General features: G+C 37.0%; 1 protein-coding gene across 5 annotated transcripts in view; it reads right to left on the bottom strand.

The window, feature by feature from the left end:
- ARL15 (ADP ribosylation factor like GTPase 15) overlaps nt 1-26,207 on the bottom strand; it is a 404,586-nt gene that overhangs the window by 177,238 nt on the left and 201,141 nt on the right. The window contains exon 6 of one of the 5 annotated variants that reach the window (XM_049109271.1): nt 453-561. The exons of the other annotated variants lie outside the window; for them this stretch is intronic. Within the exon in view, the coding sequence (XP_048965228.1) occupies nt 496-561 (66 nt within the window). The 3' untranslated portion in view covers nt 453-495. The remainder of the gene's footprint in view (nt 1-452; nt 562-26,207) is intronic. 5 annotated transcript variants of the gene reach the window in all.

The following is a 26,207-nucleotide window of genomic DNA, read 5'->3' as shown; positions in this document are numbered from 1 at the left end:
TATGGCTATGAAATTATTTTTGCTTGAATCATATCCTTACCACCCCCAAGGAAAAAACCAGAGGCCTGAAGTTTTCTATTTTTTTCCCTTAACTTCACTTGAAATAATCATGAAAACATGTTAAAACCAAGTATTTAAATATTAATCTCAAATAAATATTCATATTCAAAATAGCTCAAAATTCATAAAATATAAATATCAAACAGGGAGTTAAAAAAAAAAATCCTGAGAAGTTTATTCACTAGAGCAAATTCTGCAGAGTGCTGGAGAAGCACAATGTCCTTTACATGTCACACTAGAGCAGCAAAACTAGAACTCTTTTCACTTATTGGAAGAAGATAGTGATGGAAAGCTTTTAAAATTTCAAGTTTATAAGCTGCTTTAGTCTGCTTGGGCTGCCATCATAAATTACCACAGACTAGATGGCTTTAAACAACAAATTTATTTCTCACAGTTCTGGAGGATGGAAAGTCCAAAATCAGGGTGCCACCATGGTCAGTTTCTGGTGAAGGCTTTCTTCCTGGCTTGCAGATGGCTACCTTCTTGCTGTGTCACAAAGGGCTGTGGGGAGGGAGGGTAGGAGGGAGATGATCGCTCTTCCTTTTCTTTAAAGGCCACCAATTCTACTGGATTAGCATCCCACCCTTAACACCTCACTTAATCGCCTCATGATCCCTGTCGCCAAATACAGTCACATTAGGTGTGAGGGCTTCAACATATCAATTTTGAGAAGACGCAATTCAGTCTCTGGTGTAAGTCAAAAAATCAAGACCTGATGTCATTTATGAAAAGGTATGTAACATATAAAGTTTTTTTGTGTTTTGTGTTTTGGTTTTGCGTGTGTGTGTGTGATTTCCACTTAGTCTTCAAGTTTTTAAACAAGAAAGATAGTTTAAAATATTTAGTCTATTTGTTTGAAATAGCTACTTCTATGGGTGTCTCACTAATGAGCCAGGGGGCAATTAGTTTGTATCACAATCAATTTGAGAAATAAATCAAAATAGTACCTGACAATCATTCTGTGCAATGCATTCAGGTTCTGGAGAAGACAGACATGATCCCCTCAACAGGTCTCAATTCTCTAGGCCTTCTTAGTGTGAACATCTCCACTCCTGTGTGTTATTCTAACATTTAATGCTGAGTGTTTCTTACTCAACCGTACCCTTGAATGCAGATTAACTATTGCATCTGGTGCATAATGGGACCAACAGGGAAATGCTTCAGTGATGGATACAAAACAACTGTATGAAAATCTTAAAAGATTTTCAGAGCAAATTTTGACCCTTCAGGATTTTCTCCTTACTCATGGACTTCAAAATTTGCCCACCATGAAGAGATAGATGAGCAATATTCACTATATTGCTAAGCTACTGTCTTTGGAAAAGACAGGTATGTGTACTCATTTGAAAGGATAAAAGATCCTAAAAAAGGATAAAAATTATCATTATTAAGAAGCATCTCTTCTGATTGCAATTGCTGTTCCAGGTTGAGGATACTGTCTTCCACTGATACTCAAAAGAAACACCATCTACTCCTCTCCAAGTCCCCATGGCACTCCTCCTGCAAGCCTTCTGCTTCTGTTTCTCTGTCTCTGAACGTATGGGGCTCTTGTACATTTAATGCTCTGAGCAGCTCCTCTTAGGCCAAATATGTAGAAGGGAAAAAAATACCATGCACAAATACTCTCTATCATATGCAAATCTAGTCAAACTCTTTCATTAAATAGTATCTTAAGAAAATAGGAGTTGCTGAACAACTGGGCACATTAAAAGACCTGGATTCAAAGTAGTTTTGCCATTTCATTTCTGACTGTCAATCTTTCTTGAAAACATGGGAAAAGCAAAGAGATCCTAGGAGGCCTCTATACCTTCATAACTGTGTGTGAAAATATCTGAAGGAAACAGGATATTGTGTAAGCCAATGTGACATGTCTAAAAGCTAGGATTTCACACAGTGCATTTCTTTTTCTCAGTAGCTATGTTTGACAATAAGACATAATTTATCGAGGAAGAAATAACCATGCTGTCTTTCTCCCATCAAGAAAACAAATAAAAGGATTGCACTTCTCGAGCCATGCCTTCCAATTAAAAAAGGAGAAGGAAAGAGAAAAGCTCGTGTTTTCTGCTGGGTGTTTGTGTAAGCAAATACATAGAGCCACTGTGGCTACTTAAACAATTGAGACTCATGGAACAAGGGAGCACTCCTAATGCAATTGGAATGGATTCAATGGTACACTTTAATCTTTAAATAATTTTCTTGAATATTCTATGCTATGGGGATTGAGTACTCATTTGACTAACTTATTGTAGGGATGGTTGTGCAAGAATTAAATGCACTCTGGATAGACACTGACAATGAGATAAATCTGGATATATTAAATGCGACACATATTGCTGCTTTAGGTCAAAAGTTTTTCCGTGAGAAAATATCTCCACTTGAAGCTACAAGTGAGGGGAAGATATCTTTTTTCTGTGTTTAGCAGCTTTTATAAAATCTTTTATAACTATTAGCAGGTATGTGGTAAACACTGGATCTCCAAGTTGCCTAACTTCCAGCTCAGAAAATTCCTAATCATTGATTATAGTTGTAAATAGGATTATACTCCTGTAGAACTAGGAATTTTGCACAATACCTAAGGATTTTTGATACTATTTAGTAGGGGAGTTTTTTCTGTTTCAAAGGGCAACAACACTTCAGAAAAGGCTGATCACCCCAATCAGTTGTTGATTATCAAACAAGATTAAGCACGTGCTATAGTTTAATGCAGTAGAGTGGGGGTTGTGAAAATGAATCATCATACAGACAGCAAGATGACTGAGTGATCTATGTGAGGGTAGTAATCCCCACACTGTTAGTGTTTATCCCATAGGCAAGGGACCATGGGAACCAAGGGGCTGAGTTCCCTAGTTGTTGGGAGGAGTTTCACCTCTGAAGGAATCTGAAAGTGTTCTGGGAGGACTTCTGGAAATTGACCAACCCAAGAGTGAAGGGTACTGTAGGCCCCTGGAACACTCCTGTACCATTAGTAGTAGTAGACCTGGCACTCTTAGCTTGTGTGACCAAACCCATAAGAGGTCTATGAGGCCTTTCAGGACACCGTAATACTCAAGAATGGGAGCTGAGTCTCAGCCCACAGATGGCTGCTGATAGAGTGACTGGGTGGGGTAAGACTATTCTTGGGCTCATCTAATCTTAGAGATCTGGAGAATCCCAGAGGGGTGGAGGAGTAGGATAGTTTTGGGGCCACCACAGTGGTGTTGACTTTCTTTGGAAGAGATCCGGGGCTGTGACTTAAAGTGGTCCTTTTTCTTCTTTTCTTTTCTTTTCTTTTCTTTTCTTTTCTTTTCTTTTCTTTTCTTTTCTTTTCTTTTCTTTTCTTTTCTTTCTTTTCTTTTCTTTTCTTTTCTTTTCTTTTCTTTTCTTTTCTTTTCTTTCCTTCCTTCCTTCCTTTCTTTCTTTTTCTTTTTTTTTTGGGAGAAAAGTACAACAGAAAGAACCACCACCATGTCTTCCCTTCCATCTCAACACCACTCTCATCCCCATCTCCCTGGGAGAGACTGTAAGACCACCACTGTTTTTGCAGGAACCCTGCCTGCATGAAATTGGGGGGAGCCCTGACACTGCCATTTCCCCTCCAGAGGTAGATCTATCTGTGGCATTATTGCACTGTAAGCTGAGGGGGTAGGGCTCGGTGCTCTCTGGAGAACAAAGTGCTAATGCTCAGTAATTTTGCAAACACATGAAGACAACATTGCCTACCTGCCAAGGGTGTGGCACCATGTTCTGGCAAAGTGGACTACAACTGATTTCACTCATCCAAGCAAATTTTTAGGGTGTAATGGGAGTTGAAAAACATCATCTGCAAAGTGCTAAAGGGACAAACATGATTCGAAAATGATTGGGTGGGAGAGGTTGTATTTATGAACCCTTATTGAGGCTGTTTTATGGTTCAGATATTATTGATTTGGCCAATGTCTCAGTGTATGTATACATAGATCTTAATAAAAACCACCATGAAATTTGAGAAACCACTTCATTGAAATTACAGAACAAATGTATCTTGGAAACTACACTTTGGGTAAGGCTGAATTCATTCACTTTGGGTGAACTGAGAGGACACTCCTACCTTGTCTAGTCACTACAGAATGTGAGTACAGCTGAAAAGAATGGGTTGTTTTAACTCCATGATCTTCAGACTACTTGGCAAACTGTCAGGGATTAAAATACATCCAGAATAATCTTTGGTTTTACTTAACATTTTACCAATCTCATGATTGTTATCACCATATCTACTATTCTTTTATTTTATTCCTGTTGACCTCATTTCCTTATCCTTTGCTATATAGTTGGGAACAAAACTATTCAAAGTGTGATTTGAGGACAAGACCAGTCCACAAATGAGATAAGTTCAGAAACTGAGGATACTGAGAAATATTTTAAGCAATTTAACGTGGCTATGACTTCCAAATATGTGATCAGTGGTCTTAGCTCATTTAACATATAGATGAAAAGTACTGGTCCATGTTGGATTGGGGGTGGAGGCAGTAATCAGTCCTTTACCACGAACAGTTTATTTATTGGCTTAGAACATTTGGCAATTGCACATGAAGTATTTTAAAATTCTCTTTAGCTATTCACATGCAAACTGCTGCAGAATTTATTAGATTAACACTTTGTAACTTGTATTCTTAGATATAAAGATGTCCTTGATGTTTGGAACATTCCAGAGCCTCTACTTTCTTCGGAAGGTTTTTAGGAGAATAGTCAGTGCTAGTGGGATCCATGGCTTTGAAAAGAGAACGGGCTGATGGATCTTGGGCCAGACAGGCTTCCAAATAATGGTACTCATCCCTGAGTGGCCTGAGGCTCTGGATATCACACATATACCTTATCATCTGGATACTTCATGAGTAATCTGGGTCAGGCCTAACTGATACTTGGCCACATGATTACTTTGGAATTTACAGACTAAAAAAAAAAATTTCCTCTGTGGCTCTTAAGTTCTAAAATTCCATAAATGCAAATAGCCTCATCTTGTTTGAAGGAGCTTTAGGGAGAGGTTTCATGACCTGAGAGGAGTGTTAAAAACAACTAGGCAACGAAAAGGGCTATTACACAAATGAAATTCATGCATATGCATTTTGTAGGAGCTCAACTGCATGTTCATCAAATGTAAATTTCACAAGCTTTCAGTTGAAGAGATTTCTTGAAGTGACAATTGTTGACTCTGACTACAGTGCATTTATGACCTTTCCAGAGAGAATGGGGAAGCAAAGAATCTTACTCCCCCACACACATTACTTACCACTAGTTAATCTTAATACTCTATGAAATATGTATGCTAATTGGCCATAAAAATATACACTAGTCCACTCAATTAGGAACAAAAGTCAGAATGGCTTAAGTAGAAATAAGGCAACTGGTCTAATGGTAATAAGTACAATGAATTGGGTCTTTATTTTCTGGGCGCTGGGTATATTTTTTGCAGAAATTAGACTCAAGTTCCTATAGGTGGAAGACAATGATTTGAAAACAGTAGGGCAAAACAAAAATGTAAGAGAGGGATGAGAAATTTATATATGCAAACTCGATACCTTTTATAGCCAATTATTTTTGTAGTTTGAATACTCTTTTATAAACTTTGTATAGTTTTAAAGCAGTTTTAATATGTTCAAGGCTGGATGAAGAGATTATTTTCACTTTAAAATTGAGTAGAAAGAGGAAAGGTGTTTGAACTCTGACTCATATAACCTTTGATAGTACTGCTGACAAGCAGAGGCTCCCTCCATTTCTAAACTAAACCATGAGTGTTATGCTATTTTAGCCATCCATAATCCCAGATCTTCTTATTAGCAAAAACCAAAAGCACATTATGGTTGGATTCTTTGAATTCTCTACTTGCAGGAAGTAGCACCTCTGGTTTGGATAGCTACAAGGAATGGCAGAGACACTGGGCCACAACTATTCCAGTCTGCTAAAACATCAACATGTGACTCGTTGCTGTTGGCATCTATCACATGTACAATGCCAACAATGGAAGAAGCCAGAAGCACCGTTTCCACATCTACAGTCAACAGACATGAAATTAAATGTCTCCAAATACTAATAAGCATAATCATGATACCATGTGTCAGATATCAGCTGATTGACTGTATAGCCACAGAAATACGATGTATCCTGGGCACCAACCACTAAAATTTTCATGTTGATATGGCAAGATACACTGCCAACCAGTATGGCTATTTCCAGAAAGCATATGGAAAAGTGATAAGAAGCGACGCCTGTGTGGCTCAGCGGTTTGATGCCTGCCTTCAGCCCAGGGCGTGATCCTGGAGATCTGGGATTGAGTCCCACATCAGGTTCCCTACATGGAGCCTGCTTCTCTCTCTCTGCCTGTGTCTCTGCCTGTGTACCTCTCATGAATAAATGTATAAAATCTTTTTTTTTTTTTAAATAGGAAAAGTGATAAGGAATGAGTAGAGATAATGGAGCGATACATACGAAGACCAAAAGAAGAAAACAATTCACTTTAAAACTGAAGAGCTGTCAGGACAGGGATAGAAATAAGTTAAGGCAAAAGAATGTGAAGGAAGTGGGACTGACTGAAAAGATTCTTACAGGACTGTCAAAAAATTGGGGTAGGTACATACAACTAAAATGGCAGAAAATGTGGAGTAAAGAACTATAAAAAAACAAAACCAACAAACAAAAACATCTGTAGGACTGAGCTAAACAAAACAGAAGATACGTGTACATATAGAAACTTCAAGGGGCACTTGGGTGGCTCAGTGATTGAGCATCTGCCTTTGGCTCAGTTGGTGATCTCGGGGGTTGTGGGATCAAGTCCTGCATCGGGGTCCCTGCAGGGAGCCTGCTTCTCTCTCTGGCTATGACTCTGCTTCTCTGTTTCTCTCATGGATAAGTAAATAAAATCTTAAAAATAAAAAATAAAAAAAAAGAAGAACTTCGAGACAAAAATAATGAAAAATAAGCATCCTCCAGTCCTTGCTTTTACCCTGGCATAAAAATGATTTTCTTAGCCTGCTCAGAGGTAGAGCAACCCTCTTGAAACCACTGACACAACTGTCATTCCCAGTGAGAAAAACAATGAGAGTTTTAGTTACTTTATGTTCACCATGCACAGGACAATCTCACTGAACTTTAAGCTTTCTGGTAGTAGCCAGGAAGGTTCCAGAGGGCAAGTGTGATTAGCTATTTACACAGGAGCCTAGCAGAGTCCTTTTCAAATTGTAGATACCTTATGAATGTTTGTTGAATGAAACTGTTCTTAATTAGTCCTGTTTCCCAAACAGCCCTGAGAATCAAATAGTTTATTAAGAAAAAAGAAGTCCAAATATTTATGACACTTATTTTGTAGCAGCAAATTTAGGATGTGACTAATGACCTAAATAGTGGGCAGCAGCAAAACATTTGCTGGGAACAGAGGAGATCCTAATGGTGGTTTTTCAAACAAAAATGCAGTAAATGCAATATGACGCCATATGAATGATTACTTGAAGTCAGTGTTAATGGGGCACTTGGGTGGCTCAGTTGGCTCAGGTCATGATCCCGGGGTTCTAGAATGGAGTACTGCACTGGGTTCCCTGCTCAGTGGGGAGCCTGCTTCTCCCTCTCCGTCTCTTGCTCCCCCTGCTTGTGTTCTGTCAAAGAAATAACAAAATCTTAAAAAAAAAAAAATTAAAACCTCAAAAAGCAGGTAATTTGGTAAAACTAAGTAATGGCTATTCAAAGTGTCATAAAAGATAAACAGCCATTCTTCCAGTGTCAGCTCCAGGACCCCCTCCAGGAAGCTGGCTCAGCCCACTATAGCCTGTAACGGTTTTTGCCAACTGAACTCAAAGCCCCATTAATGTGGCAAATTACAATATACCCTTGTGGCATCTATTAACTTTTCTTTAATATGTTTTGTCTCTTCAGTTAGACTGTAAGTTAATTAAGAATAGAGAACGTCTGACATTTCTTCTGTAGCCATCATATCTAATACCATGCAAAGGTGATTAAATAGTCGATAATAAATTTAGGTAATTTACCACATTAATAGGTTACTATTAATAGGGGAAAAAATCACATAATCCTCCAAGTAATTATGAAAAAGCATTTGACAAATTTCCACAACCATTCATACTAAAATCCACTTCACGATAGAAAAGGACATCTTTTATAAGAATGCCCTTCATCCTTCACTGTATTTAAGGCATTTATCTAAATAATTGCATAAATAAATAAGCAGCCCAAGGCAAACATCATACCTAAATGAAAAATTCTTTAAAACCACTTCTTTATAAGCCAGAAGGAGGCAAGAAAATTCGTTGTCACCAAATCCTACTCAACATTGTCCTAGAGACTCAAGCAGTGTAGGAAAATAGCAGAATAGAAATAAAACACAGAAAATAAGAAACAAATTTATTTGCTGATGAAATCAGTGCATGTAGAAAAACCATAGAACATACAGATAAGTCATAAGGACTAATGGTGCAGCAAGTTTGCCAGCTACAGAAATCAATATTATAAATATATATTTCTTGTATTTAAGAGCAATAGTAAGACAATACCAAATTATGCACAAAGACTGGCAAAATGTAAAAAGCTAGGGGCACCTGGGTGGCACAGTGGTTGAGCATCTGCCTTTGGCTCAGGTCCTGATCCCAGAGGTCCTGGGATCGAGTCCCGCATTGGGCTCCCCACAGGGAGCCTGCTTCTCCCTCTGCCTGTTTCTCTGCTTCTCTCCCTGTGTCTCTCGTGAATAAGTATAATAAAATATTTTTTAAAAATGTAAAAAGCCAGATTACACCATATACTGACAAGGGTATGGACAGAAGATTGTGAAAAAGTTGCATGTATCCACAAGATACATTCGGGAATGTTCATAGCAGTTTTTGTAATGTTCAAATAACAATGGAAAATGCCCATCAACAGGAGAGAAATGGTGATCTATCCGTCGTGAAGTAGGACACAGTCCTGCAGAGGAGCGAACTACAACCTCAGAGATGAATACAGATAAACCTCAAGAAGATAATCACGAACAAACAGAAAATTGTAAAAGAATGCATTTAGGGGCACTTGTGTGGCTCAGTTGTTGTGTCTGCCTTTGGCTTAGGTCATCATTTCTGGGTCCTGGGATGGAGTCCTGCATCGGGCTCCCTGCAGGGAGCCCGCTTCTCCCTCTGCCTATGTCTCTGCCTCTCTCTTAAAAGAAATAAAATCTTTTAAAAAATGCATTTAGTATGGTTCTCAGTCTTCTATAAAGTTCAAAACAGGCACCACTATGGATTATTTAGAGAGATCCATATAGAGACAGCTGAAGTTTAAGAAGGAAACAGGCATCAGAAAATTTAAGACAGTGATTACTTGTGAGTGGAGAGATGGGGGAGATGTTCAAACGAAAAGCATAGGAGTGCAAAGGCTCTGGTGGTGGTCTGTTCTTTGATGTGGGTGGTGAGGACACTGGGATTTGCTGTACTATTTTTTAAAACAACATGTATATGTTCTATATAGTTTTTTATTTTTCATGTATTGCACAATTGGGAAGGATAAAAGAAGGATGGACAAAATGATAAAATCCTTCAAATATTGAGATAAAAAGTCTACCATGGTACCCTCCCTGGTAGGAGGGTGTAACACTGCAGGACGCATCTGCAACACATCTGCAAGAAGCTATAACAAGATAGCATACATCGACTTCTCTTGCTAAAATTGATGAGTCATTTGTCATAATGCAGATGGTTTAAGGCTGAAAGGCAGGACTGAAAACACTACTATTTTCTTATTTGAAAGACAAGAGTTTCACTTGATTAAATTTCCCCTAAAATTTTTAAGTACAAGGTTGGAAAGCCGAGGCATCCACTTTCACATTTCTTCAATTATTTGCAATAAAACAAGGAAATGTATCAAACCACAGAGGAAATTTTTCTTCCACACTTTGGAAATCTGGAAGGTACTACTTTTATGTATGACCATCCACCATAAATAGATTTAAATCCAAATTGGGCTATCGAGAAGTGAAAAAACCAATTAAAGTGTCAACACTCCCAACACCAGCCAAAACCACCTTTTGGCAAATGCAGATAGAAATGTTTGCATAACCTATGTTTTTAAGGTCACTCTCCAGATTCCATAGTTCTATTTTCTCTCTGTGTTTAGAGACTTTATTTCTCGAGTTTGGAAGAGCTGGAGATGGTTACTCAAACACAAGGGATAGCAGAGAAATGTTAAGTTTGGAAACGTGTCACGCTACAGAGCTCTGCTCATGTCTACAAATGCAGTGACGGAGGGTGGAGCAAGAAGCGGATGAGAAAACAGAGATCCAGAGACTGTCTGCAGAGCATCTGTTCCAGCAACCCAGTTGTGAGCCTTCTCCTGGACCACTAAACCTCCATCTGCTGTGGGAAGTTAACTGTTCCCCAGGTGGTATGCCCACCTGTCAACTGACAGTTGGGTATGTGCCACCAAGAAGAAGAGCAGACACATTTTGGCACAGGCCTTTGGAGCATTTCTTTAACTTAATGGCTGAACAAGACTTGAGATGAAGAGATGAGGAAACAGAAGCGGGGGGGGAAAGCCATGGGCGCTGCTGGACCCAGGCATCAGCTAGGGAATCTAGGTCACGCCTAGAACAGGCGTCTGATGGGGTATGCCACAGAGGGCGGAGAGCGACAGGGACCGGTGCCAGCCTCTGCCTTTCTGGGCTTGCCAGCCCTTGGCAGGAATTCTGGAAAACGAGACATCCCAAGTCAGACACATTTCCGTACATTCCTCTCCCTCCCCTGCCTCCAGCTACTTACGTGTGGCTAATCGACAGACTGCCAAAGCTTTAAATAATAGCAATAATAGTAACAACACTAGGATATGGAATCTATACGTATTGGCCCCAGAACTTCTAGGGCTAAAATACACATACAAAAGTCATCTCATTTTGAAGTTCTATGCTTTAAGATTGATTCCAAGTGATGTCCAAAACCTACTTGGAATTCTTTTGGTATTTGGCTTTAGAATCCTTGGCATATTCTTGTCAATACCTTTGGTGATGAAGACTTTTGGTTCTAAAGAGTAAAATTCACACGCCTGAACTACGTAGGCAGGTGCTCGATAAATACATGTTAGTGAATAAATGAACAAATGGATGGATGGATGAAACAAACATGTATGATACTTGAACAGATTCATTATCAAATAGGTGGTCAAGCAAGGAATGTAAAAAAATTAAAAAACAAACAAACATTAAAAACACATATAAAGATTCTCGTGTATGGCTCACATCTATCAGAAGCCCAGTTCAGCTGGAAAAGAGGCACTGCTTGAAAGGAGACTTAACAATAACAACAGAGCCTCTCATGGTAATCTTAAATGCAGGGAGTATCAACTTCTCTGTCTCTGCATTATTCCTGAAAGGGTTTTCATCTCTGTATCTCTTAGCCTTTCCCCTGTCCCCTTCGTCTTCAGGTCACTAAGGCACCAGGCCTCAGCAAGCTTTCCTGCCCCTCACTGGGATGGCTTCCAGAGGAATCTTTGACCAGGTCTCATTCATCACCCCGATCCAGTGGATCTTCAGGCTGTTCCTTACTCTGTTAAATCTTATAATAGCACAAATGTTGAAATCTCGATATATTTTAAATAGGAAAATAGATCCAAATTATACCATTTATCATTTTTTTCCTGCAACACAGTCATAAATTTTAAAAGTCTGTGCTGAGGAGACAGCATTCATACACATTGAGGCTTTTTTTTTTTTAAAGTCTAACTGCTTCATAATTATATCCCATACACATACATACATTTTATAGGCACATTTAAATGCAGACATAAAGGAAGTATTCATAAAGGATGAGTGATGGACAAACACAAAGCCATGCTTTGATGTTAAAGATGCAGCCCTTTAGTGTTGAAAAGGACATGTAATTGAATTCTTGGTAATCACTGAGAATAGTGTCTATTGTTGAACGTAGAGCGCTCACAGAAGTCTCGTCTAGGGAGTTTGCGCTGTTCTAAGGTGCATGCTCCGTAGCTCAACTCAGACATGAAAGACATCCTGGCGTTGGGCCAAATGCCTGGTCCAGGGTGTTCTCTGGGTCCTGATGGACTCACTGCGAGACCAAACCAGCACCCGAAACCTGGCCTAACACTAACTGAAAAGAGTTGGGCAGCATTTGGCCCCAGGGTGAGGATGCTGCAAGGGGCCTTCTGACTCTCCACACACTTTAGCAACTCTGATTGCTATCTTTCCCCAGTAAAAAGAACTAGAATTTACTTTAGAGGATATTCAGATTCTCATAATCCAAAGGCAGAAGCTGTGTGTAAAGGTCTCCAGTGCAATTAGCTTCCTACACATATTCTATCCATTAAAAGACTGACTTTGGTTGTCAAACCTCTTCTGAAATATTAATTATGGAAGTAATTTCTGAAAAATGTGCAAAAATGACTGTAACGTACTCTTTCCTCTCTTAAGTATCAATGTTACACATTATTTAAGTGACTTCTCCAGGAGGGAAGTTTAGAATATACCCGGATAGGTATCAAGGGTCTGCTATAAAAACAGATTGTTTTAAACAACAGCTTATGTGGATACATATACACATATTTAAAAAAAAATCTCTATCTTTAAATGCAGATGTGTTTTCAGTGTGGTCTCAATGTGAAGGTTTCTAAACAGGGTTTAGTCTGTGAAACAATTAGTGAAACAGATGAAAGGCATTTCAGATGATTACCCCAGAGACACAATGGTTCTCAAAACTTGATGCATATATGCTATACAGGGCCAGTAGATACATTTTTGACATTTACCACCTGCCTTAGCAAACGTCACGCCAGTTAATCTTGATGTTCACCAAATTTCTGAGTTGTACCATAACTAGTTATCTAAGCCTTTTATTTAGAGTTCCTTCGAAATCACATGTCTCTAAGACACTAAATGTGCTTCCATTTCTTAAAGTGCAAAGATAAAAAGAATCCTACAAAATCTTGTCAGAAATATCTGAATTATGTTTCCATAGGACATCATTAAAGATTTTTAGCTAAAGAGTAACACATGGAAACTCCCACAAATAAAAACAACAGTAACAAAAAAGGCACCAGGGTACATAATTCAGATAGGTATTTTAAATGACTTACCATTTTCTCTCATTTCCTTAAAATTTTAAGTTTTTATCTTTTATCCATCTTTATAAGCTACCGTTAGCATACTAGGAAGCAAACAGTTTTGAAAACTGCCAACTCGGAACATTGCACCAAGGCAGGGAGTTGGTCCATCATGATCATTACACAGTACACTTGGCCCACCACAGGCATGGAGTTGTTTATCTGACAATATTTACTGAGCACCCACTATGTTTGAGGAGCTATTACTAGGCACCTATGAATATACCAGTAATCAAAACAGAGATCTCTTTCCTCAGTGAATATTTACTAACTTGATAAAAGGCAGATCAGTAGTGTCTTAACAAGAACATCAACTACTTTTGGAGTGGAGATATGGTGCCATTCTGTTAGGTAAAGAAAACAGTGGTGTTAAATCAAGACTCAGAATTCTTTGGAGATATATGAGATATTTTCTAATGAGTTCTATCCTTCAGTAGGCCTGTAGCATTTTAAAGGTAGGGAGAATTTAAGAAATCCCCTGCCACATTGAGGTTGGAGGATTTGGCCTAAAATGCCAGTCTGACTTTCCTCCATCACATGTTACCTGGGTGGCAGAGGTAGTTAGTAGTAAGAGGTACCAAAAAAAGGAAGTATTAGATAATACAAAAGTCTCTTTTTAACTCTGTTATGGGTATTTCCCATTTAAGCACATCAAGGGTTATGTTCTTTATAGAATGGTTAATTCCCCAAATATGACATATTGTTTTAGATCTTCACTCTTTTTCTTAACCTGTTCCATCCGCCTGCAAAGACTCTTTTCTACCTTCCCTTCTGGTCTCTTATTTACAAAATCGATGAATATATGAATGGGCCTAAAAGCTGCTGGAGGTGGGTTACAGCCAGGAAACCCTAGGGAGGAGGTTGGCTGTTTACAGAAATTGCTTTTGGTGTCCTCAACTCTCTCATTCAGTCTTGTGTGATTTCTAAAAGCTAAGATAAACTGGACATAAGTTACGCCCAAATCAGCAGACTTTCTCCCCCAAGTCCTGGAATACAATAGTCATTTTGTTTCACAAATATATAAAAACATACTTGGCTTAGTTTCTTCAGTATATTACTCTCATTTCGATGCAGCTCATTTGTAAAAAGGGTTCATCTGCAAATTGGCAGCTGGGGCCTGTCCAAGTAGCAAGAAATATTCAAGAGAAGAATTTGAGACTAAAGAGAAAGAAAGAAAGAAAGAAAGAAAGAAAGAAAGAAAGAAAGAAAGAAAGAAAGAAAGAAAGAAAGGAAGGGAAGAAATGAAAGAAAAGAAAGAAATGAAAGAAAGAAAGAAATGAAAGAAAGAAAAGAATAAAGAAAATTAAGTTATGTTTTATAATTTTTTTTGGTTTTTTTTTGTTTTTTAAATTCAATGACAAGAGACTGTTGTGGTGTGGTCAAAAGAACAAATGAGCTCAAGTCCAAAGACATGGATTCAGGTCGCTAGTTCAATCTTGGGTAATTTATTATTTCATAAGGAAGTAATGCCATGTTTCCCAGGAAATCGAGAATTACCATATACACTGTATATGAAACACACTGGACACCGCACACATGTTAGTTCCCATTCATTTCAGTTTCTCTTGTGTTTCCAGAGGGCTCTTTACATATTTTTATTGGCTCATCCCATAATATACTGTGATCATCTGTTACACATAGGGAACTTGAGGAAAGGGGTCATATTTAATCCATCTTTCACATCTCTTTATACAGTATTTGGGCACATAGCAAGTGTGTAAAAAATACTAGTTGAAAAAATGAATAGTTGTTTTGTTCGGTAACTAACCAAATTTTTTTAAAAAAACAACTAAAATATGCTTAACATTTCGCACCAATGTATCTTTCTTCTTTGGGAAAATCGCTTTTGCCAATTTGCAGATAGGCAGGCATATCTATAAAGGGGCTAGGGGTTCTACAGTTAAGTCTTCATATAAAGTCACTAGGCAAGGCTTAAATTTAAATTTGGCCTAAAGTATCTTTATTTTGCTGAGCAATTCTCCTTAGCACAGCAAAAGTGCCTGAACCAGGACTGAAAGAGAAGGCCAGTCGGGTCTCTGGGCACTCTTGTGGCACAAAGAATACACTTAAATCTACATAAATACTACGCCCTAAGGCAAGAAGCAGTTGTGGAGCTTGCAGCCTTGTCCGCCATTTGTCTGGGCTTCCATTTCTATCTCAGACACAGGTTTTAAATATTCTTTCTCTGTATATAAAGTTAAAAAGCTGGCAATATCAACTGTTCTTCAGTCCCATAGGGAGATGACTTTTAGAAATGGTAGTCAAACAAAGGCAGTGTTGTGATCGATAATTATACTTTTTGGGGGTAATATATAGACTTTTGAATGTAAAAGGGAAAATAAATCCAAGAAAATCATTTTTAGGTTCCTGTAATAACATTTAAAAGCCAGGCAACATTTTCCAGGAAATTGGGGGATTTTGTTTTTGGTTAAGTCATCATTCGCTTTCACGTAAAAGGCATAAACAACAGTGAGATGTAAAATAACACCGGTTGAAGCTCAAGGTGGAGAAGGAAGGATGCTGAAATCTAATTTAGATTTCTCAATTACTCTGACAGTATTCTACGGGGACTACCTGTGAACGTGTGCACACTTATGCACGCAGACCCACACCAGAGTACACCAGAGTAGAGAGGCGCAGGGACAAATTCAAGAGCTTCCTCCCATTATCGGGATAGAAAATCACAAAGGCACTCCTGCAACATTTCAAAATGGAAAGCACAGGTACCTCAGTAAGGCTTGAATATCAGACAAACAAAAAGTGCAACGACTTGCTCCATGTTGGGCTTCTCTTTCACCTCCAAGCTCATGGTAGAGCGGCCCAACCACTATAGGACGTTTAAAGTGTGCAGCATTCAACAGGAATCGAGGGCTGGAGGAGTATTTCATAAATATAAAGACTGGAGAAAAGTCTGATGCTAGGGTACCCCGTGCGCTGCAACTCAAAGGTGAGTTAAAATCAACTTTGGAATTAATAACGCTGAGATCTCAAAGCTTTCTAATACTGGGATTTTCAACTTTGCAATTTAACGACAACCCTGCTGTTGGCCTTTCCTGACCTGTTGTGAAGTAAATCAGGCAAACTAATGTGAGTTAACAAGTCTTTTTCACACTGTTCGATCACCCTGCCTCTCTTTTTCTGCGCAGACATCGCCTTCCTCCCACTCCGTCTCGCCATCCTCCTCAAAGCACACAAAATGGCCACTGTAACCCCGCATTACTGCTCATTAGATCACAGGTTAGTCAAGTGGAACTGCCTGGGGTTCCCAAAGGAGAGCTATACTTCAAAAATCTGTCCATGTCAAATGAAGAAAAAAAACCCTGAGCGTGGGGTCACCCAGATCAATGATCAAAAGAAACAGAATGAAGAGGGGAAAAAAAGCACACCCTCGTTTTTGTTAAAAACACACACAGGTCTGATTTATTATAAGGAATACAGAGATACGATGAGGTTTTCTCTTATGCCCAGTTTTCATTTTTTTTTTTTTTTAATTAAGTAACTTCTTGTAATCAGGGTCCTTTAGGTTAACTTAGGGGCTTTTGGAAAAGTCTATGACTAATCCTTAAGATTTCCCCCAAAAGAAAACACACTCTGGGAAATCCACTCTTTAGGACCCTTAAATATTTCCAAAAACACTTGAAAAGCAATAAAAGTAATGCAAAGTAATCCACCTTTAAGGCTTGAGGAGATCCTATTTAAATCTAAACGTAAGAATCGGTACAACGCCACTCTAAAATAATCCCAGTAACCTCTTGGGCCTTCAAAGAGAGGAAACAACAAGCCTGTCAATCACATCATGAGAACACACCAAGTGACACACTATAAAAAGCAGATTTCTGGGCTTCTGTGGGGCCTCACAGAAACCTAGAAATCTGCAGGTAGATCCACAGCTTGTTCAAGCAACTCCTTCATTTGCACAGGCAAAGTACAACATTCTACATTTGCTTTTGCATTTTTTTTTTTAAGGTAGAGCTACTAACAGTATTGCAAACCTGACAAATTAAAAAATTAAGGCAGAATGATCTATCTGGAACGCGGTAGAGAACAAACTTAAGTGTCAAGTTTCACAAGTAAAAATCTCCAGAAGATTTGATTTTCCTGGTTTCCTCACAACAGCAGAAGCAAGCACACTTTGTCAGCATAAGGGTAAAAAAGAGTTTGACAAGAACACAGTCTATATGAATGGCAGTAAAATAAACTGCTTATCATTTAATCTAACCCAAGTTATAAGCATTGTGTATGGTCTTCACTGCTTTTGAAAAAATTATTTTGGTATTTGGAATTTATTCTTCAAGCACTCGCCAAAGCATATAAACATACGATACCTAAACTGCCTTTTCTGTCGCATTTCTGTGTGCTTAATAAACACTCATGACACTATGCCAGGCAGTGTCATGAGTGCCATTTAATCCTCTTCACGCCTCTGTCCAGAGAGGATAGAGACAGGCCTTGAGGAGCTGACAGCTAATCCTGAGCCTTCTATGTGCTCAATCCTCACTTCATCTTCACTATTTGCAATGAGGTAGGTTCAAGGATTATCCCCATTTTACAGATGAGGAAATGGATCTAAGTTTTTACTCCATGTTATTCAGTTGGTCAACAATAAGAGGGATTTAAATCCAGACAGTCTGACCTCGGGGCCTTACTGTCTGTCACCTCTAAACCCAGAGTGCCAAGTTAAATAGCCGTCAAGTTAAACGTGTGTATAGCCTATGATCCAGCAATTCCAATGTGACATATATACACTTGAGAAATGCTTGCATATACACACAAGGAAACATGTACAAAGATACTCGTCAACAGCTTTGTTTGTAATCACAAAAATCTAGAAACAACCTAAAAGTTTATCAATAAGAATAAATAAATAAAATTATGGCACTGTCATGCCTTGGAACATAATATATCAGTGAAAATAAATGAGATTTACATATATCCTATAATCTCAAAAAATGTAATGAAAAAACCATGACAAAGTATACACTCTAAGATGCCACTTATGTAAATTTTTATCACACAAAACATTACTGTATATTACTTAGAGATACATGCATATGTATTAGAAGTATAAAAATGTATGTTGGGAAAGATACCAACTTCAAGATACACTCACTTCTGCAGAAGTGAGGGGAAGGGGCTTTCAAAATGCATTTTTACTGATTTGTTTCTTTCAAGAAAAGATCTGAACAAATAGGGTAAAATGTTAAAATTTGTGGAATCTGGATAATGGGTGGACGAGTTTCACTGTTACAGCATTTTTAGTGCTTATCTGTATCTTTGAAGTTTTTCATAATTAAAATAATTAAAGTATGATTCCTTGGATGCATATCCTCCTATACTCACAAATATGTCCTCCTGAAATCAGAGTTGGAGTTCCTATAAAACCCTGCCTCCTCCATAAAATGCTTAAAACTCAAGGTAACAATCTAGAGACTAAAGTATTAAAATTAACTTTCCTGAAACGATTATAGTATCTTACTGCACATGTCTCAGAAGTACCACCTTTAAGATAATTACTTTCATTAATATACAGTTCATATATTTCATTATGTTGTTAAGCAAAATTCATTAAGTTGGTGTTTCTAACCTTTTGACATTCAAAGCCTGGTAATCAAGTGGTCTCACTGAAGGCTGAGAGTTTTAAGGTACAGCAGACAGGGCACATGAGGAGAACAGAGAATATTTTTACTATATTTTTACTTTTTTGTAACTGCTTAAAATCGTACCATGTAGGGGCACCTGGGTGGCAGTTAAGTGTCTGACTCTTGATTTCAGCTTAGGATCCTAGGGTCATGAAATTGAGCCTGGGCTCTGTGCTCAACAGGGAGTCTGCTTGGAATTCTCTCTCTCCTTCTCCCCCAGCCTCTCTAAAATAAATAAATAAATCTTTTTTTAAGGTACCATGTGGTTTTATTAGCCTTTCAGATTATTAATTTAAATGAGATGGATTTTTTAAAGTTGAAACAAATGGATTTTAAAGATTATGTAATACTCCATGGAGATCCAAATGAAAATGACAGACACACATTTTCCATAGGATGGTAGTTGTATAATCTTAAAAGACAGAGAATGGATCAAGTAATGTCAACCATAATTCATTACAAACTTGTACATATTTGTGAGCAGAGTTGGAGAAGAGACGTTATTCCAAAAATAATTTCAGTGAAAGTAACCCAGCAATTACGGCCATATCTCTTGCTTTAACATCTTAGAAATATGACATTTTTAATAGCACACATTTTTCAATTCAGCTTTACTATGGCTAAAGAACCAGATGGCAAAATCTTGACTAACTAGAATCCAAATAAGAACAAGTACTAAAGGAATTACAAATTTTGTATTCCATTTTTAACAGATAAAACTACAAAAACACAGATTCATCTCAAGTGTTTTACCAAAAAAAGCAATGTCTAGGGCTTCATATAATATGAAGTTAGTACAAATTCAACAAAATATCCCATACTTTCCGCATCTACACTGCTAGAACTAAGGTTCTAAATAATTAAAGGGGGCATTGCGCATTAGAATCATTAAAGACTATATTTCCCTAGAGCAGAAAACTGTGCTGATAGAGTTTAAAAGACTTAATATGAGAGAAAAAGAAAAGCTTCTGGTGAAGTATAAAAGAGGATAACTATATTAATAAAGAATTGCTCTTAACTATAACAGGCTCAAGCAATCTGGTGATCTTATGCTTTACCTTAAAGTCTGTTTTCCCTTTTTCAGCTTAAAAAAAAAAGGAGCTTAATTTGCTTGTTAATATAAAAGTCATTAAAAAGTCATTATTAATTAAGGAAAAACAGAAAGATGTCCAAACTTGAGCTTTAATTAAAGAAAAACATCAAAGGCCATATACAACTATGGGAAATTGTCATCTTTTTATTGCCCAAAACATGCAGATACATGCATTTTTACACTTAATGAATCTCTACACACTGATTTAAATAATTCAGACATTTGGACTTACCTTTTCAGTAAGTTGGGGAAGTACCATTTTAAAGGAAACTTCTAGAACTGAGTAAAATGTAAATCTTCTTATATAAGAAATTTTCTTAAGTATTTATGTTTTTACGTTTTTGAAAATTAGGGTATTTGAGCACTATGATTTGCTTCTGAATAATGACAAAAAACATAATAATGATACTACTTAGTGCATATAAATTATACCTCTATCTCAAGATCTTTTGGGCCTATTTTTCAGGATCTCTCCAGTGATTATTCAGTCTTCTCTTCAATGCAATATGCGAAGGCATCATGAGAAAATCTCTTTTATAGCACGTTAACAATTGTAACTCTTCAACCAGCTGTTCTCTAAGGATTCCTCTGCCAAGCTCTTATTTTCGTGTCATTATTTCTTTGTTCTCCTTGTCTAAACTATATGCAAGTTACCCAGATTTTCCACTCTGGCCCCTTTCAATAAAGACTAGTTTTGCCTTGACAAATCATTAGTCATCACCACAATCTAAAAATAAATCATATTTTACAAATTCTACATGTTAAAATTATGATGTTCTATGGAACCTCCAAATTATTTCATGGTTCATACGCAGAACCTTCTTCCCATAAGGTTTAGTTGTTTCACTTGTCACTGAAGAAAACGATCCCAGTTATCTTATGGGACCATTTACTACCTAAGCATTCTTTATAGAGCATTCTTATTTCAGGTGTGGAGTGAAAGTAAACTCAATCTATGCACAGCATGCTTGACACAATGAAAATGTTAAGTTATAAACCTAAACTAAACAAAATGAAACCCTACTTGACTCCTTTATAGCTTAGTAGAAAACTTGTCATTTTCTTTTGTCGGAATGTTATGTGTAAAATTTCTATTTCAGAATTTCTTTGCAAAGAAGGTAATCTACATTTCACTACTGGATACAGTGACATCAAACACAAAGATCTTTCTTAATAGGCCAGTCAGGGAGAACTACATGGTGTCTGCAAAATAAGATGCTGCTTCTGTTCATTAGACTTCTGTTGCCACCTTCTCATTTGTACCGGAAGTCTGTATCAGACCTTCATTCAAAACTACTAAATACCTCCCTTTTCCTCCAAGTACTTGTGTAAATATTTAAATAGAGTCATGGCTGAATGTGGATGTCTACATAAAGAGATATTACTAAAGAAAGAAAAAAAGATTCTAGATTATCCACTAATAAAAGGGAAAAGAGGTTCTATAGACATAGCCCTCAGGTGTGGGTTAGTCCATTTTTACCAGAGCTCGAGTACTCTGGAAGAGTGGCCACTTCTAAGTGGCAGTCTATCCTTTGTATCACTGTGTAGGTCTAGCTCATTGTTTTCAGCAAAGGCACATGTGATTCACAGGTAAAGGAAAAAAAGTGGCAAGGAGAAAATTTACGTTTCTAAGGAGCAGAGTATAGTATTCATCTCAAAAGATGAAAGCAGGTATCTTTCATTGTACATTTTTGTTCTTAGAGGAAGAAGACCAACAAATATGTGATTTTCATATTTGTGTTAATACAGCAGAGCTTTTCAAAGCCACTGCCAAAAAATGGACTGGTTTTCCTACCTGCTTTTTCCATGCTTAAAGTTAAGGATGTCTGCCTCATTATAAACTTTGCTGGCTCCCTAGACTTTCTGTAGTCTGGCTTTGCTGTGATTACTGGTCAAAACCTTTAATTACAGTATATAGTTTGTGCAGCTGCCTGGAAATTGGTCTCAGGGTCAGTGGCTCTTCCCGTTTCCCTCTTTCCATTCTTTTGAAGCAATATTGCTGAACTGAAGGCATTGTTCCAGCTTTCTGGTGTGCTCTGTCTGCTGCACACCATGAATAGCTTGGCAATCACTCCAGCAATTGGTTCTTCAACAGCCTTTAAGTTGTCAATTGTAATTCATTGGCTCCAGGCACCTTTTCTCTTTTCATTCTCTTGAGGTCTTTTCTTATTTAATTTGCAATAATATTAGGGAATGTCTTCTTCAGACATGTCACTAATGTCTTCCTGATTATGAGGCTGGATGTATGTTTGACATACACACACACACACACACACACACACACACACACACATATGCCTGTTAAAATGTTTCAATATTTCCTTTATCTCTGACTTGTGATGGCAGTCATTGTAGTATCTTGCAAATAATTTGGCTTAACCTTAAACTCTTCTTTCTAAAGAATAATCCTTCTTGAAATATTGGAGTTAATTCATGTAATTGGCTATATTTTTATAACTTCCCAAAGATATAATTTTTCATTTTTGTGATAATTAAGCTTTACATTTTCATCCCCATAATTATGCCCTCTTTTCTTTTAGTTTATAAATTTGAGCTCTATATGACTTCTGTAATTAGTTAAATAAGAAATAAAGGGTTCTATTTAGAAATCAATGCATATGTTTTTAGAGCCTTTCAGAGGACCTATATAGTTATTCCTCAAATACCTTTTTTAGAGATCACCTAAGAAAACATTCCAACTATTCAAAACAGGTTCAAATGCTTCTGCATTACAGGATTTTATTTTATTTTTTGGGAAAAAGGAGAAATGTCTCTAGATTTATTAAGAAAAAATAAAACCTCAGTGCATTATGTCTCAACTCCTTAGTTCTGGATAAAACCCAGCAGGGTAACCCCTCTCATTAGCCTCAGCCATCCTGGAGTAACGAAAGGTATTTTTAAGCAGACACTATGTAATAATAATAATGAAAATAATTATCATAATGATAATAACTAACGCTTATTGTGCTTTTTATCTTCAAAGCACCTTACTTTACTGACATTAACCATGTGTCCATTTTCAAATTCATTTAATTTGACAAATGTTTTATTAACTCTGTATGCTATGGAATGTGTAGTAAATGGAGTTTTCTTCTGCAAATGAAATAAATAAGGACATAAATAAGTGGAACTGGGGACAAGGAAATCGTTCTGTAAACTTTCTCCTCAGAATCATTTGTTGCCTTTGCTGAATGAGAGTTTAAATTGAATTTACTGCTTTAAAATGATTTCAATTATGTTGAAATCAACGTATACCGGTCTCCATGTGAGAAATACAAAAAGTAAGAGAGTTTGTTATGCTAGCAACTGAAATAAGCTCTATATACTTAAAATACAGGCCGTCAAAAACATATTAAAGGAACATTATTCAGTCAAGATGTCCTCCCACTTTCTAGGAGGGATTTTAGGAAGGAAACAGTTACCTGATATAAGCAAGGTCCTCAAGTGGACAAACACAAATTCAAGTACATAAAAGTACATGAAAAGTATATAAAAATACATGAGAAATGGTGTAAATCCAGTAGCTAGAGGATTAAAGCTCTGTGAAATTATTAACCTGGTCAGAGTGATGAGATTTCACGAAGATGCAATTTATGAGTAATATTCAAAGGTCAGGTTTGGTGTGAAGGAAACGAGTCAGTCAGGCTGGGTCGAGTTAAGGAATCTGGATGAAGTTGATGGCATTAAAGCCAGGAGGGAAGCACCACACGTATGGTAAGACTCAGAAGTAGTACTTATTCCAACCACATATAATCAAGCACAGAGACATAAACAAGCCAGAATTATTTCTGTCCTTCAATGAGCTTGCAATCTTGAGGGGTAGGCAGAAAAGTTACAGGCAATTAATTCTTGTATTATGATTTGGATATGCCCAGGATGCTGTGCGCAGTCAGGAGGAGGACAGCCGGCTCAGCCTTCAATGTACAGGGAAACTTCTCGATGTGACCTAGAATGTTTAGGTGGTTTTCCTGGGGCAACAGAAATAGTGAGCAGTGGCTGAACATGAGTGAGAAAAGAGAAGAGAATTCAATTATCAAGCACATGAACATATGAGATCAGTGGTGTTTCACTTGCATCTACAAGGAATAGAAGATAGCACTGGTTTTTAATCTGAGTATCATGAAAGATAGGAAATCTGTTCTCAATGGTCTGTGCTGAGGAATAGAGGGAAGGGGGAGCTCTGGGGAGGTAAACAACCAGGAAACTGAAAAGTACTGCAGAAGTAGGAGAATGATGCAGTGAAAAGCTGGATATGAGTAAATAAGAACAAGAAGTGGAAGAAGTTCCAAAATTTGCCAGCTTTACGTAAAACAGATAGGCATATGATTTACCAAAGGAAGACAGTGGAAAGGAATAGGTTGTTTTTTTTTTTAAAGAGAACATAATGAATTGTTTTATTTTTCAAATGTATTATACTTTGTTATCCCATCTAAATAATTTTCTCCATAGGATGGGCCTTTTTGATGCAGCACTCATTAATGGGAATTTTATTAGTTTTCAGGAGGCAGGGCACATTCTCATGATTATTGCTTGGCAGGTGTGAGAAATACAGGTATACAAGTTCCCTTGAATGGGAAGATAAAAGTGGCTAGATTTAGAATCGATGAAATAAAATATACAAATTATTTTTTTCAAGGAGTACATATTTTAAAAGTACATGAATGTACAATAAAATATTCTGTTTTGGTATTCAGCTAAAAGCTGCCTCTTTCAAATACAGAAGCATCATTATTACAAATATATCTAACTATTGAAATGATGGTTATTTTCTCTTCCATGTTAATAAATATTTTCAGAAGATCACGGAGTCATTCCGTGGAAAACAGACTTCCAGATCCTCTCATTGTTTCCCTAAGATTAAATTTTAACAGAGTAAAGTACATCTGTAAGGAATGGACAAAAAATAATTTGTATCTCATATCATTTTAGAATAAGTATACGTCCCATAAGGGAATTTTCAGACTGCTCACACAATAGGTATGTACACTGCTCTATGTGAAATCAAATCAGTATTCTAAAATGCTGCCAAGACACAGGTCAAGATACTTGGAAGACTCCTAAGATTTAAAGTATATGACACTTTACAATCATTATTGTACAAACACATGCACACTTTCTCTCCATATACAGAGAATAATAATAAACTAAGTATGCTACATGATTTAAACACTGTTTTGTATTTTCTAATAAAAGATTTGTCATGTAAAATCATAGATGATATTCGCTACTTCATGGAGATACCAAAACAAAACAAAACAAAAAACACCATTCCACTGTGAAGCAGTATGAATATAGAATGAAAATTTTAAATTAGAGGCTTACTATTTACAGATAGTGTCCAAACATTTCAATCCTTCAAAACTCTCTGACCTTTTGTACGGAGAAGAAAAAGTATAATACTTAGAAATAATTATCTATAAACAAGAATTATAAGTAAATGCAGTGGTCAAATAACATGAAACACATAGTATCACTCTCTTCCAAAAGATGTCCACGGACTAAAAAGTGAGAATGAGATAAAGTATTCTGAATACTTTATACAGAATACTGAAAGGTATTTTTTCAAAAAAAAATATGAATATCTATAATCAAAACACGGGCTAAAAAGTAATGTTTATATCATTATAGAAATACTTGCAAATACTTTTCTCACATTTATATTTTGTTCTTTTCAAACAGAACACCACTTTCCATGGACATCACAGTAACAAACTTCATGACAATTGTAAGAAAATTGAGAAATGCTTGATGACAAATTTTAACCTTAATGCTGACATCCTAATCTAAAAGCTGGATCTTCCTGTGTCATAATTAACGAGCCATGGAACCAACAGAGTCATCTGGCCTAATAATTTTACTTCAAAAATCTTTGCTTCACAGTTCTCACATTTCTTAATATTCAAAATATTCGACAGAATTCAAAATATTTGACAGAGTTGACTCAGTACTTTTGATGTACTAAAAAAGTAACTTTTCTAAAAAAAAGTTAAACACTTTTGAATTAAGGATATGGACAAATATCAAATCAGATTAGATTGCTCAAAGGTTAAATTGTTTCTTTCATGTTGACAAAATGTGTCATTTTATAAGACAGGGTGATGCCCAATAAAACAAAACTGAGATTTTAAAAAGCTAGGAAGCAAAAGAGTCCCAGTCGGCAACTATGTAGAGGGAAAATAGGATTACATTTATTGGCTACTATATCAACTTAACTTCTAATAAAATCCTCCTGATCTATTAAATAACTTCAGAACTGAAGTATGCTCTCCTGTGGGAGTTGTAAAACAAATTAGATACAATTACAATTCAATACAAATAAAAAG

This window comes from Canis lupus, chromosome 4, assembly GCF_003254725.2.
Source record: "Canis lupus dingo isolate Sandy chromosome 4, ASM325472v2, whole genome shotgun sequence".
In the NCBI taxonomy this organism is placed as follows: Eukaryota; Metazoa; Chordata; class Mammalia; order Carnivora; family Canidae; genus Canis; species Canis lupus.
The sequence above is the reverse complement of the archived record's forward strand: the minus strand, read 5'-3'. Positions and strand labels throughout refer to the sequence as shown.